This window comes from Pseudophryne corroboree, chromosome 2 (genome assembly GCF_028390025.1).
Source record: "Pseudophryne corroboree isolate aPseCor3 chromosome 2, aPseCor3.hap2, whole genome shotgun sequence".
Taxonomy (NCBI): Eukaryota; Metazoa; Chordata; class Amphibia; order Anura; family Myobatrachidae; genus Pseudophryne; species Pseudophryne corroboree.
The window spans coordinates 462,089,221-462,101,489 of NC_086445.1; the positions used below are offsets into that span (position 1 = coordinate 462,089,221).

Sequence of the window (12,269 nt, forward strand, 5' to 3'; positions counted from 1 at the left end):
TCCCTGTCAAGGGTATCAATATTTTTAGTCAGGGAATCCGACCAAGCCACCCCAGCTCTGCACATCCAGGCTGAGGCGATCGCTGGTCGCAGTATAACACCAGTATGTGTGTATATACTTTTTATGATATTTTCCAGCCTCCTGTCAGCTGGTCCTTGAGGACGGCCCTATCTATAGACGGTACCGCCACTTGTTTTGATAAGCGTGTGAGCGCCTTATCCACCCTAAGGGGTGTTTCCCAACGCGCCCTAACTTCTGGCGGGAAAGGGTATACCGCCCATAATTTTCTATCGGGGGGAACCCACGCATCATCACACACTTTATTTAATTTATCTGATTCAGGAAAAACTACGGTAGTTTTTTCACATCCCACATAATACCCTCTTTTGTGGTACTTGTAGTATCAGAAATATGTAACACCTCCTTCATTGCCTTTAACGTGTGGCCCTAATAAGGAATACGTTTGTTTATTCACCGTCGACACTGGATTCAGTGTCCCTGTCTGTGTCTGTGTCGACCGACTAAAGTAAACGGGCGTTTTAAAAACCCCTGACGGTGTTTTTGAGACGTCTGGACCGGTACTAATTGTTTGTCGGCCGTCTCATGTCGTCAACCGACCTTGCAGCGTGTTGACATTATCACGTAATTCCCTAAATAAGCCATCCATTCCGGTGTCGACTCCCTAGAGAGTGACATCACCATTACAGGCAATTGCTCCGCCTCCTCACCAACATCGTCCTCCTACATGTCGACACACACGTACCGACACACAGCACACACACAGGGAATGCTCTGATAGAGGACAGGACCCACTAGCCCTTTGGAGAGACAGAGGGAGAGTTTACCAGCACACACCAAAAACGCTATAATTATATAGGGACAACCTTATATAAGTGTTTTCCCTTATAGCATCTTTTTTATATATTTCTAACGCCAAATTAGTGCCCCCCCTCTCTGTTTTAACCCTGTTTCTGTAGTGCAGTGCAGGGGAGAGCCTGGGAGCCTTCCCTCCAGCCTTTCTGTGAGGGAAAATGGCGCTGTGTGCTGAGGAGATAGGCCCCGCCCCTTTTTCGGCGGCCTCGTCTCCCGCTCTTAACGGATTCTGGCAGGGGTTAAATATCTCCATATAGCCTCCGGAGGCTATATGTGAGGTATTTTTAGCCAAAATAGGTATTCATTTGCCTCCCAGGGCGCCCCCCTCCCAGCGCCCTGCACCCTCAGTGACTGCCGTGTGAAGTGTGCTGAGAGGAAAATGGCGCACAGCTGCAGTGCTGTGCGCTACCTTTAGAAGACTGAGGAGTCTTCTGCCGCCGATTCTGGACCTCTTCTTACTTCAGCATCTGCAAGGGGGCCGGCGGCAAGGCTCCGGTGACCATCCAGGCTGTACCTGTGATCGTCCCTCTGGAGCTGATGTCCAGTAGCCAAGAAGCCAATCCATCCTGCACGCAGGTGAGTTCACTTCTTCTCCCCTAAGTCCCTCGTTGCAGTGATCCTGTTGCCAGCAGGACTCACTGTAAAATAAAAAACCTAAGCTAAACTTTTCTAAGCAGCTCTTTAGGAGAGCCACCTAGATTGCACCCTTCTCGGCCGGGCACAAAAATCTAACTGGCTTGGAGGAGGGTCATAGGGGGAGGAGCCAGTGCACACCACCTGATCGGAAAGCTTTACTTTTGTGCCCTGTCTCCTGCGGAGCCGCTATTCCCCATGGTCCTTTCAGGAACCCCAGCATCCACTAGGACGATAGAGAAATATATATTTTTCACTACTGACCGTGTTATATATGAAAGCTTTGGTTCGGTCCAAACTGGATGGTGGGCTAGGTCTTTCCAACATACGCATATATTATTTGGCCTCTCAACTGGTCCATCTCTCTAGTTGGATCTTGGATAGGGGTGGTGCTATGTTCGCTGGGTTCTATGCCGAGTGGGTGGGGTGCCCTCTCACCCAGCTTCAATTTCTGCTGTCTGGTTCTGCTACTTCTGGTCTTCCTCCTATCCTCTGGCAGGCTCTCTCAGTGTTTTTGACTGGCATGACATTGATGAGGAGACACCTTTGCCGTTTAAACGCTTCATATTAAGAATTACTTCCTTTGTCTCAAGATAATTTATGGTTGAAGGTGGGAATTACAACAGTGACTCAGCTGTACGATAGTGGTAGCTTAAGGTTCTATGAACAGCTACGACGTGACTATGATGTCGCTAATTCGGCCTTTTTCCGCTACCTTCAGTTACGCCATGCATTACAAGCTCAGTTTGGTAAAGTGCCACTAGCTATTTCAATGTCTCCAATCAAACAAGTGGTTCTTAATTTGAGCTCAATGGGGCACGTCTCTACGGTGTATGCTGCATTGAATGGATGTCAATTTACATCTATTTGACCCTTTGAAAACTAAATGGGAACACAATTTAGGTGAACTTTCTGGTGAGCAATGGACGCAAAGTGCTGGTCTCCATTAAGTATACTACCCCATGCATCAAAGACCAGCAAATTTATTTCTATATAATGCACAGAGTATATCGTACTCCAGTAATGCTTCACATGGCTCACCTTCGTTCTGACACGTGCTGTACAAAGTGCGGGGTGGAGGGGGCCGATTTCTGGAACCTCTTATGGTCGTGCTCAAAGGTACTACCCTTTTGGACTACAGTTTGGGGTTATGTTACTCTTACAGAACTGTCCCTACCTATGCTAGACCATAGACTGTGTCTATTCGGGTTGAATATCGAAGAGACACACTCATTGGTCCTATACCAAAATGTTTCCTGTTTAACCACTATGGTATGGTATTAATAGCAAGGAAGTGGCTTTCACCTTAAACACCCAATGTCTCCCACTGGAGAGCTCTAGTCAATGATGTCTCTGGCCATGAGAGATTGAGGTTTAGATCTCGGGGTGTGATGTCTAAATACGATGATAAATAGGACAGATAGAACACGTCGATTTTTGAAGCGGGATGGTCAGGGTTAGGGAGAGCTGAGTGAGATTTGATAATAGAGCTCACGGGTCAGACACTCACCTTGTAGTTTAACCGGACCGAGATCTTCATACACACTTTCTATGCTGTACACCTTTTCTTTCTCTCCCGTGAATTTTGCCTACATTTTCTTGTATCATTTTTCTTTCCATGACTAATGGTCTTATGCAGTTCCCTCTACCTATTCTGAAGCCTTAATTTTGCTAGTTTGTATGTTGAGTCGTACACCACAGTGACCTAGTATTATCTTTTATTAAAAGCGATATCAGTTTACTTTTTTTATTGTACTACATGATTTATATCAGACTGTATTTTTTTTTGACTGTATGTTTGTTTGTTTGTTTGTTTGTTTGTGAAAAACTTCTAATAGAAAATACCCAATTAAAAAAAAAAATCCTTATTTGGTGACAGGGCCAGTTCTAGGTCTTGTGGAGCTCAGGGCAAACGTTTCCTGTGGGTTACCCCATGTTTTATGGACAGTGCACGCCGAAGGCGCACAACTAAAAGACAGGAGTGTGGCTTCGTGATCACAGAATAGTACCAATTCACATGACAGCGCACAGTAGTGTCCCTTATACAAGTTACGCCACACAGTAGAGCTGCTTATACACATTATGTCACACAGAAGAGCTGCTTATACACGTTACTCCATACAGCAGAGCCGCTTATACACGTTACGCCATACAGTAGAGCCTCTAACACATGGTACGCCACAGTAGAACCGCTAACACACAGTAAGTCACGCAGTAGAGCTGCTTATACATGTCAAGCCACAGTAGAGCTGCTTATACAGGTTATGCCACAGTAGAGCCGCTTATACATATTATGCCACAGTAGAGCCCCTTATACACATTACACCATGGTAGAGCCCCTTATTCAGGTTACACCACAGTAGAGCCGCTACGGAAGTAGCCGTATTTAACTATTTACTTGTCTAATTCAAATAATTAAAAAACACTATGTACTTTATGCCCCAACTGACTTGACCTCACAACCCCATCAATCCCTTAATGAAATGAATGCCCCAAATGTGACCTCACACAGACCTGATAAACCACCGCCCCACATATCTCAATGAAAATAATGCCCCAAATGTGACCTACCACAGACCTGATAAACCCCCCGCATCTCTCAATGAAAATAATGCCCCAAAACTGCCCCCCTCCCACCACCAGATATGATAATCTCCCAATGCCTCAATGAAAATAATGCTCAAAATGTGACACCCCACTCCCCCTACAGACCTGAATCCTCCCCCCAAAAAAAAATTCTCAATGAAAGTATCACCCTAGAACTGCCATCCTAGACCTGATAGTTTTCATTGAGGCACTGGGAGATTATGTCCCAGAATTGCCTGAGGGGCAGAGAGTGCTGCTCCCCAGCAGCATGGAGGGGCAGAAAGGTGCTGTAGCTGCACGAGAGGCAGAGTGAGGTGCTGCAACATCAATTTAGAAAGAGGTGCAGCAGCAGCTGGGGCAGAGAGAGGTGCTGTAGCATCTGAAGTAAATACATGTGCTGCATCTTCCAGTTGATGTTGCAAAAACTGGGGCAGAGAGATTATGCAGCAACTGGGGCAGAGAGAGGTGATGCAGCTGCGGAGGCAGAGAATGGTGCTGCAGGACATAAGTAACCCTGCTGCACAGCTACAAGCACACAGTGAGCCATATACAGAGCCTGGGAGAGCTCCGGCTTTCAGGATCTCCTGCTGCCGCCTCTGGCCTGCCCTGTTCCCTACCTAGTCTCAGAGTCAGTGTGCTCCCCCGCTGCTCCTTTTCCTCCTGAAAAGTGGTCCGCGGCACAGTGCTATGGTGTTGCACCCTTTATCTTTTCCGGCGCCCTCGCTAAGCCCCCGTATATACGGTATATTAATGAGAAAAGCTTGGCAAACCTGAAATTTTGCTATGAACATACTCTACAAAAGCATCATCATAAATACACAATACATTAAATAAAAAGTTCTGTCTCGGCAGGGAGCAGAGCTCTCTGTTTTCTTGAGTAAACACTGCATTAGGTGATTCAGTTTAATACTTGGCAGGACACACACATCACGGACGGTTAATGCATGCAGTTCTGGTGTTTAACATACCTTGCTTAGTGAGGGCCTCCTGGAGAGCAGGAGTAATCATTTCTCTAGGTTCATTGTGGTCATTTGTTTCAGAGCTCTGAAGAGATGTTCCCATATTTCCACCTTCCCCACTAACTTCTTGCTCTTTCTGGTGGGGACAAAATAAGTAAATAAGCCAAACTTCATCCTTTCTTCAAAATGAAAGCCAGTAACTTTAAGAGATTGTATATTTTAAAACAGGAATAAAATAATGTATTTCATTTTTCTAATGTGTAACAGATTTAAATCTTCAAAGAAAAAGGAAACTTGTATAGAAGGCAACTAAATTGTGCACCATTAATATAGTAAGAGTTTAGCATTGCTGCCTCACAGTCTCACTGTCAAACTGTAATCATCACTGTGCCATGGACTGGGGTGAATGAATAAACCCGGCCTGTAAAGCACTGCATAGTCTGTAGGTGCTACAGAAATATAAACAAGTACATAAATATGCCATTAGCATGATGACTATCTCTGCACTGTGGAAGGTGTTTTATTTGGTACAAGCCTGTATATATCTTTCATTAAACCAAACTGAAACAGTCAGAGGGGAGAATTAAATTCCCAACATCCATACCTTGTGCTGTTCCAGAACGACACCTCATAGTCCTGCCAGCAGATTTACTCACACCCCATAGAGATGCAAGGGAAAACTTGAGATGTCAACACTACTACCATAATTGGCCAATGTGTGTGCAGTGGCACTTCCTGCAGAACTGAGTTCCCCCCAGAAAGGAGACAGGTCCATGTGCTATTACGCACATTTAAGTGCAATAAAGATTTTAGCTTTATCACTTTTAACAAAACACTCCATGGAACGTATTGAGAAAATTGGAGCACTCATCATTTTAAATTGACAAAATAAAATGTGAGCATATATTTGTCAGAGACAAAATTCAGCATTCTTCCAAGTCTTATGTAAAACAATTTATTTCCACAAAGGGAACAACAGAAACATAAAAGGGAATTAAACTAAAAGTTTACTGCAGGTGCACCAATTCTTGTAGCAGTAGCAAGACAAACTACACACTATTAGTATTATTAGAATGTCATTCACTTTTACTAATAGACTTCATAAAATATTAACTGGCATTACAAAGTGGCATGCTTCAGGACCATGGACTTGTAATGAGCTCTCACACTAACAATTACAGAAAACGTAAGACGAGCAAAAACACAAAGTATACATTTCTTCTCCAGCAGATATTTCCTTTTATCTGCAAAACTACTTCTTTATATTTTGATTCTTCTGCCATGATGCTAGAAAGCAAAACTTTAAGAGATTATAGAGGGATGGTGGGCAAAATAAACCCCTGCAAGCTACCAGGGAATGGGGTCCAGCCAGCTTCATCCCACTACTCTATAACATGCACACGGCCTGCCTGGAATCCTCTTGTCTCAACATGCCACAGCACAGAGTGTCAGACAATATTCAATTCTGGAGGATTGTACAGCATTGCTTCTGACTGTATAAAAGGTGGTGCTCAGCTAGCTGCCCTGGCTGGTTCACTAATTGTTATGAAGAAGTGTGGTGGCAGGGTACTTCCAGGAAGAAACGTAAAAGGGGGCATCCTCTGGACCTTCTCTCTAAGAGACATCACTAAAATACTCGAGTGAGGTTGAATGAGAGATCGATGCAATGAAGTAAAGTTCCTCATTGGCTTGGGTTTAACTAGCATGCTCTACTAGACTATAAGGGTAGGTTCGGACTCACAGCTACAGACCCAGGTTGCCTATTTATTGCCACACAATATACTTTGCATGCAGCTCTCAAACGTTCCTCATACACTGCACGTGGACCCCAGCTGAAACAATGGCTCAGTTATAAAGCATTATGTAGAGCACCTGCTCTAGCATACAGGGCATTTTTCTTCTAAGCACGGTTCTCAACCAAGTGTACAATTATATAGTGCACTAGACGTAAAGGTATATTTTAAGTTCTATTTACAAGAGCAGAAGTTCATGCAACTGGTACAGAGACTTAAAAGACAGTTTGAGATCCTACAAATGTAAATGAATACGATACATCTTTGTAAACTACAACTGCAGAGGGGAACGGATACGCCACCTGAATTCTCTTAGGAATCAAACTTTTTGTCAGGATTTTCCCACATTTTAAAAAAAAAAAGTATTCAGTTCATGAGAAGGTGGAAATGTTACCTCAGGTTTCTTTCCCTTATACATACAGACCCTAGTATCAGGAACAGCAGGGTCCTCAGTGATATTTAACACGTCTTTTATTGCCACAATCATGTAATGAATATTATTTGACAATTTTGGGTCTAACCTGGCATCACTACAGTCGATACTGGAATCAGTGTCCGTGTCGGTATCTGTGTCTGCCAATTCAGCAAATGAACGTTTATGTGACCCTGAGGGGGTCTGGACCTGTGATAACACATCCTCCACAGATTTCTTCCATGCCTGGTTCTGAGATTCAGATTTATCCAATCTCTTACTAATAAGAGCCACATTAGCATTCAAGGCATTCAACACATTTACCTAATCAGGAGTCGGCGGTGCCGACGTGGTCACTACTACCACAGCCGTTTCTGTCTTTAACACAGTCTCCTCCTGGGAAGAACACTCAGCCTCAGACATGCCGACACACGTGTACCGACACACTGGGCAGATAGGGGACAGACCCACAGTAAAGCCTGTCAGAGAAACACAGAGGGAGTTTGCCAGCTCACAACCCAGCGCTCAAACCCAGTACTGAAACCTTAATATAAAGCCCAGACCTGTTTCTAGCACTTTTATAACTTATATTAGCCAAATTAACTGTGCCCCCTCGTTTTGCACCCTGTTACTTGTTACAGCAGTGTGGAGGCAAGGACCAGCGTCTCTACAGCTTTCTTGGGGAGAGAAAATGGCGCTGAGAGCTGTGAGGGCTAAGCCCCGCCCCCTCAATGGCGCGCTTCAGCCCGCTATTTTAGAATATAAAAACGCTGGCAGGGGGTCAGGATTTTGTGCCTTGGCACATCTTATCCACTTTGCCAGCTTGTATGAGGATTTTTTATGCTGCCCAGGGCGCCCCCCGTGCCCTGCACCCTGTAGTGCCACTGTGTGTGGGAGCATGGCGCGCAGCGCGATCGCTGTGCGGTACCTCAGAAGCCGTACCTGAAGTCTTCTATCTTCTTCTACTCACCTGTCTTCCGACTTCTGGCTCTGCAAGGGGGGTTACGGCGGGCTCTGGGAGTGAACCCCTAGGCGTACCTAGTGTTCCAAACACTCAGGAGCTAATGGTGTCCTGTAGCCAAAGAAGCAGAGCCTTTGAACTCATTAGAAGTAGGTCTGCCTTCTCTCCCCTAAGTCCCACGATGCAGGGAGACTGTTGCCAACAGTTCTCCCTGAAAATAAAAAACCTAACAAAGTCTTTTCAGAGAAACTCAGTAGAGCTCCCCTGTGTGTAACCAGTCTCGCTGGGCACAATTCTAAACTGGAGTCTGGAGGAGGGGCATAGAGGGAGGAGCCAGTTCACACCCATTCAAAGTCTTAAAGTGCCCATGTCTCCTGCGGATCCCGTCCATACCCCATGGTTCTTGAAGTGTCCCCAGCATCCTCTAGGACGTATGAGAAACAGCTATGAACATGACATCCTCCATAGATATTTCTACGTCTGTGTTTGGGACACAGATTTATGCAACCTTACTAATATATATATATATATATATATATACATATATACATACATACACATATATACACACACATATACACACACACACACACACACATGTACACACACACATATGTACACACACACATATGTACACACACACACACACACACACACACACATATATACCCCCTTTCTGATATGCATCACATTATTATGCAAATTTTTTTACCTAGTCAGGTATTGGTGGTGCCTACATGGCCACCCACACACTTCTGTGTCCCTAATATAGTTTTCTCATGGGAAAAACATTCAGCCCCTGACGTGTCGACACACATGTACCAAGTACCATCAGGAGCCGGCGGTGCCGACAGGGTCACTCCCACAGCCGTTTGTGGGAAGAGCACTCAGCCTCAGACATGCCGACACCCACGACACACCGGGCATATAGGGGACAGACACACAGCAAAGTCTGTCAGAGAGACACAGAAGAAGTTTGCCAGCCCACAACCCAGCGCCTAATCACCGGTTCTGAAACACTAAGGAGTGCCCCAGACCTGCAGCGCTTTTATATTAAAAAAGCAAATTATACTTACCGATAATTTCATTTCTCCGAGGTACTTCATGGCAGCCCTTACTCTTGGGATTGTATCCCATTCCTAAACTTAGACAGGGAATCCTCTCAACACTTTAGGACCACCCACCTTGGGTATATAGCCCTGCTCCTCCCCTTCCTTCATTAGTCTTTTGAGTGTCTCCTGTGACCAGACTATATTTAAACTTCACTAAGGGAGGGTATATTGTAGGCTGCCATGAAGTACCTCGGAGAAATGAAATTATCGGTAAGTATAATTTGCTTTTTTCTCCTACACTACTTCATGGCAGCCCTTACTCTTGGGATATACCAACACTCAATATAGGGAGGGCAATAAAAAAAAAATACCACAGACATCTTGTCAATGCTGAAAACTATAATTTGTTTAATTCAATGCTGCATCAAAGACACGTTTCCCAAAGTGTGCCTCCATAACATCCACCGCATAATGACTGGAGAATGTATGCATAGAAGACCATGTGGCTGCTGCACATATATCCTTCGCCGAAAGCCTTGCCTTCTTAGCCCAGGAAGCTGCCATGGCCCTGGTAGAGTGTGCCTTTAGCTGCTCCGGAACCTCTTGACCATTCTGTTTGTAAATAAACGCCAGGAGTTCTGTGATCCATCTGGAGATGGTCTGTTTCGTAGGTTTCTCACCCTTCCTTGCACCTGAATATAACACAAACAGGTGTTTCGTCTTACGGAACTCTTTCACTCTATCCAGATACACTGAAATTGCTCTGATTAGATCCAAACTATGCATTCTCTTCTCCTCCTCATTCTGCGGCTGTGGGTAGAATGATGGTAACACGATGTCTTGATTCAAATGGAAATCTGACACCACCTTGGGCAAAAAATCTGGATTAGTCCTTAAAACAAGTCTACCCGGGAGGAAATTAAGGTAGGGCTCCTCTGACCACAGGGCCTGTAGCTCTCCAACTCTTCTGGCTGACGTAATGGCTACCAGGAACACTACTTTCCAAGTTAGAAACTTAACTGAGACGTCCTGCAATGGCTCAAACGGAGACAACATTAATGAATTTAAAACTAAATTCAGATCACACGGAGCGACCACCGACCTGAAGCGAGGTCTTATCCTTTTAATTGCCTGACAGAACTTCCTCACTAAGCTCTCATCAGATAATCTTCTCTCCAATAGGACACTCAGTGCTGCTATCTGGACCTTGATGGTAGATACCGCCAGCCCCTTCTCAAATCCATCAAACAAGAATTGAAGGACCTGCGATGTCTCTGCTTCCTGTGGGTTAAATCTTGAGCCCGACCAGGAAATGAAAGTTTTCCAGACTCTATAGTAGATCTTAGAGGATACCTTCTTTCTCGACTGAATCAGCAAATTAACAACTTGCTCAGACAACCCTTTATCTCTCAATAATTGCCGTTCAATTTCCATGCCGTCAAATGCAGTTGTCGCAAATTCGGGTGCAGCAATGGACCCTGATGCAACAGATCCGTTATTAGCGGCAACGTCAAAGGTTCCCCTGCTGCCATCCTCAGTACTGAAGGAAACCACGCTCTCTTTGGCCAATATGGAAGAACTATTATGACCTGCGCCCTCTCTTCTCTGATCTTCCTTAGAATACGTGCAATCATTGGAAACGGAGGAAAAACATATGCTAGTCTGAACCCCCATGGGAGAGAGAAGACATCCACCCCGCTTGATCCTGGGAGATGATATCGGGAGAAGAACAGAGGAACCTTCGTATTGATGTGTGTGGCCATCAGATCCACCTGTGGCTGGCCGAACCTCTGTACAATCTGATTGAACACTGCGTCGTTCAATTCCCACTCTCCTGGTAACACCTCTTGTCTGCTGAGGAAATCTGCCACATAATTGTCTACTCCGGGAACATGTAGTGCTGATATAGGGATTCTAGATGACGTTCCGCCCAATGAAGTATGTTTGACACCTCTTCCATTAATACATGACTTCTGGTGCCTCCTTGCCGATTGAGATAGGCTACCACTGCTACATTGTCTGAAAATATCCTGAGATGTTTCCCCTGTAACTGCTTCTGGAAATATTTCATCGCCTTCCACACAGCTCTCATTTCCCTGTGGTTTGAGGATAATCTTCTCTCCTGGTGGTTCCACCTTCCTTGGCAGTTCTGTTGCAACAGGTGCGCCCCCCAACCGACTGCACTTGCATCTGTTGTTAGAATGAGGAAGTGACGATCCGACAAAGTCGTCTTCCTGTCGACCAGTTCTGTTTCCATCCACCAGTCTAGAGAACGTTTTGCCCCTTGACTTAACCCTATGCGATGATTCAGGGAATAACGTCTCCGACAATAGCCTAGTATCTCTAGCTGAAGGCCCCTCATCCGCCATCTCGCCCACATCTATGGAGGAGGCCATCATACCCAAAAGACTCATCCCCTGACGCAGAGTCACACTGTTGCATTCCCTTAGCAAAGAAGCCAGACTCCGAATCTTCGAGCATCTTTCTTCTGAAAGACCTATTGTATAATTGGCAGTATCCACCTGTACTCCGAGAAACTGAATTTCTTGTCTTGGTTCTAGTTGACTTTTCTTCCAATTTATTAACCAGCCATGTTCTTGTAGGATCTGCAGCGTCACTTCTAACGCCATCTTTACTTCCTGTTTTGACTCTCCGCACACTAGTAGATCGTCTAGATATGCCCAAATTGCAATTCTTTGACCTCTTATTACGGTTACCAGTGCCGACAGCACCTTGGTAAATATCCTTGGAGACGACTTCAGACCGAAAGGGAGGCATGTGAACTGAAAATGCTTGCCCATGACCGAAAACCTCAGGTATCTTCTGTGCCGTGTGTGTACCGGCACATGAAAGTAAGCATCCTCTAGGTCTATGGACGCTAGGAAATCCTCCTTCCTTACCCCTGACAGAATGGATTTCATCGTCTCCATACGAAATTTTATCGTCTTTACATAATCGTTGAGCTGTCTGAGATCTAGTATCGTTCTGAAATCTCCCGAC

The 12,269-nt window shown here is 45.1% G+C and overlaps 1 protein-coding gene across 1 annotated transcript in view; it reads right to left on the reverse strand.

Moving 5' to 3' along the window:
- Window positions 1–12,269, reverse strand: part of LOC135028178 (S-adenosyl-L-methionine-dependent tRNA 4-demethylwyosine synthase TYW1-like) — a 590,293-nt gene that overhangs the window by 427,828 nt on the left and 150,196 nt on the right. Inside the window, exon 8 of the mRNA XM_063953759.1 lies at window positions 5,061–5,187. Within this exon, the coding sequence (XP_063809829.1) occupies window positions 5,061–5,187 (127 nt within the window). The remainder of the gene's footprint in view (window positions 1–5,060; window positions 5,188–12,269) is intronic.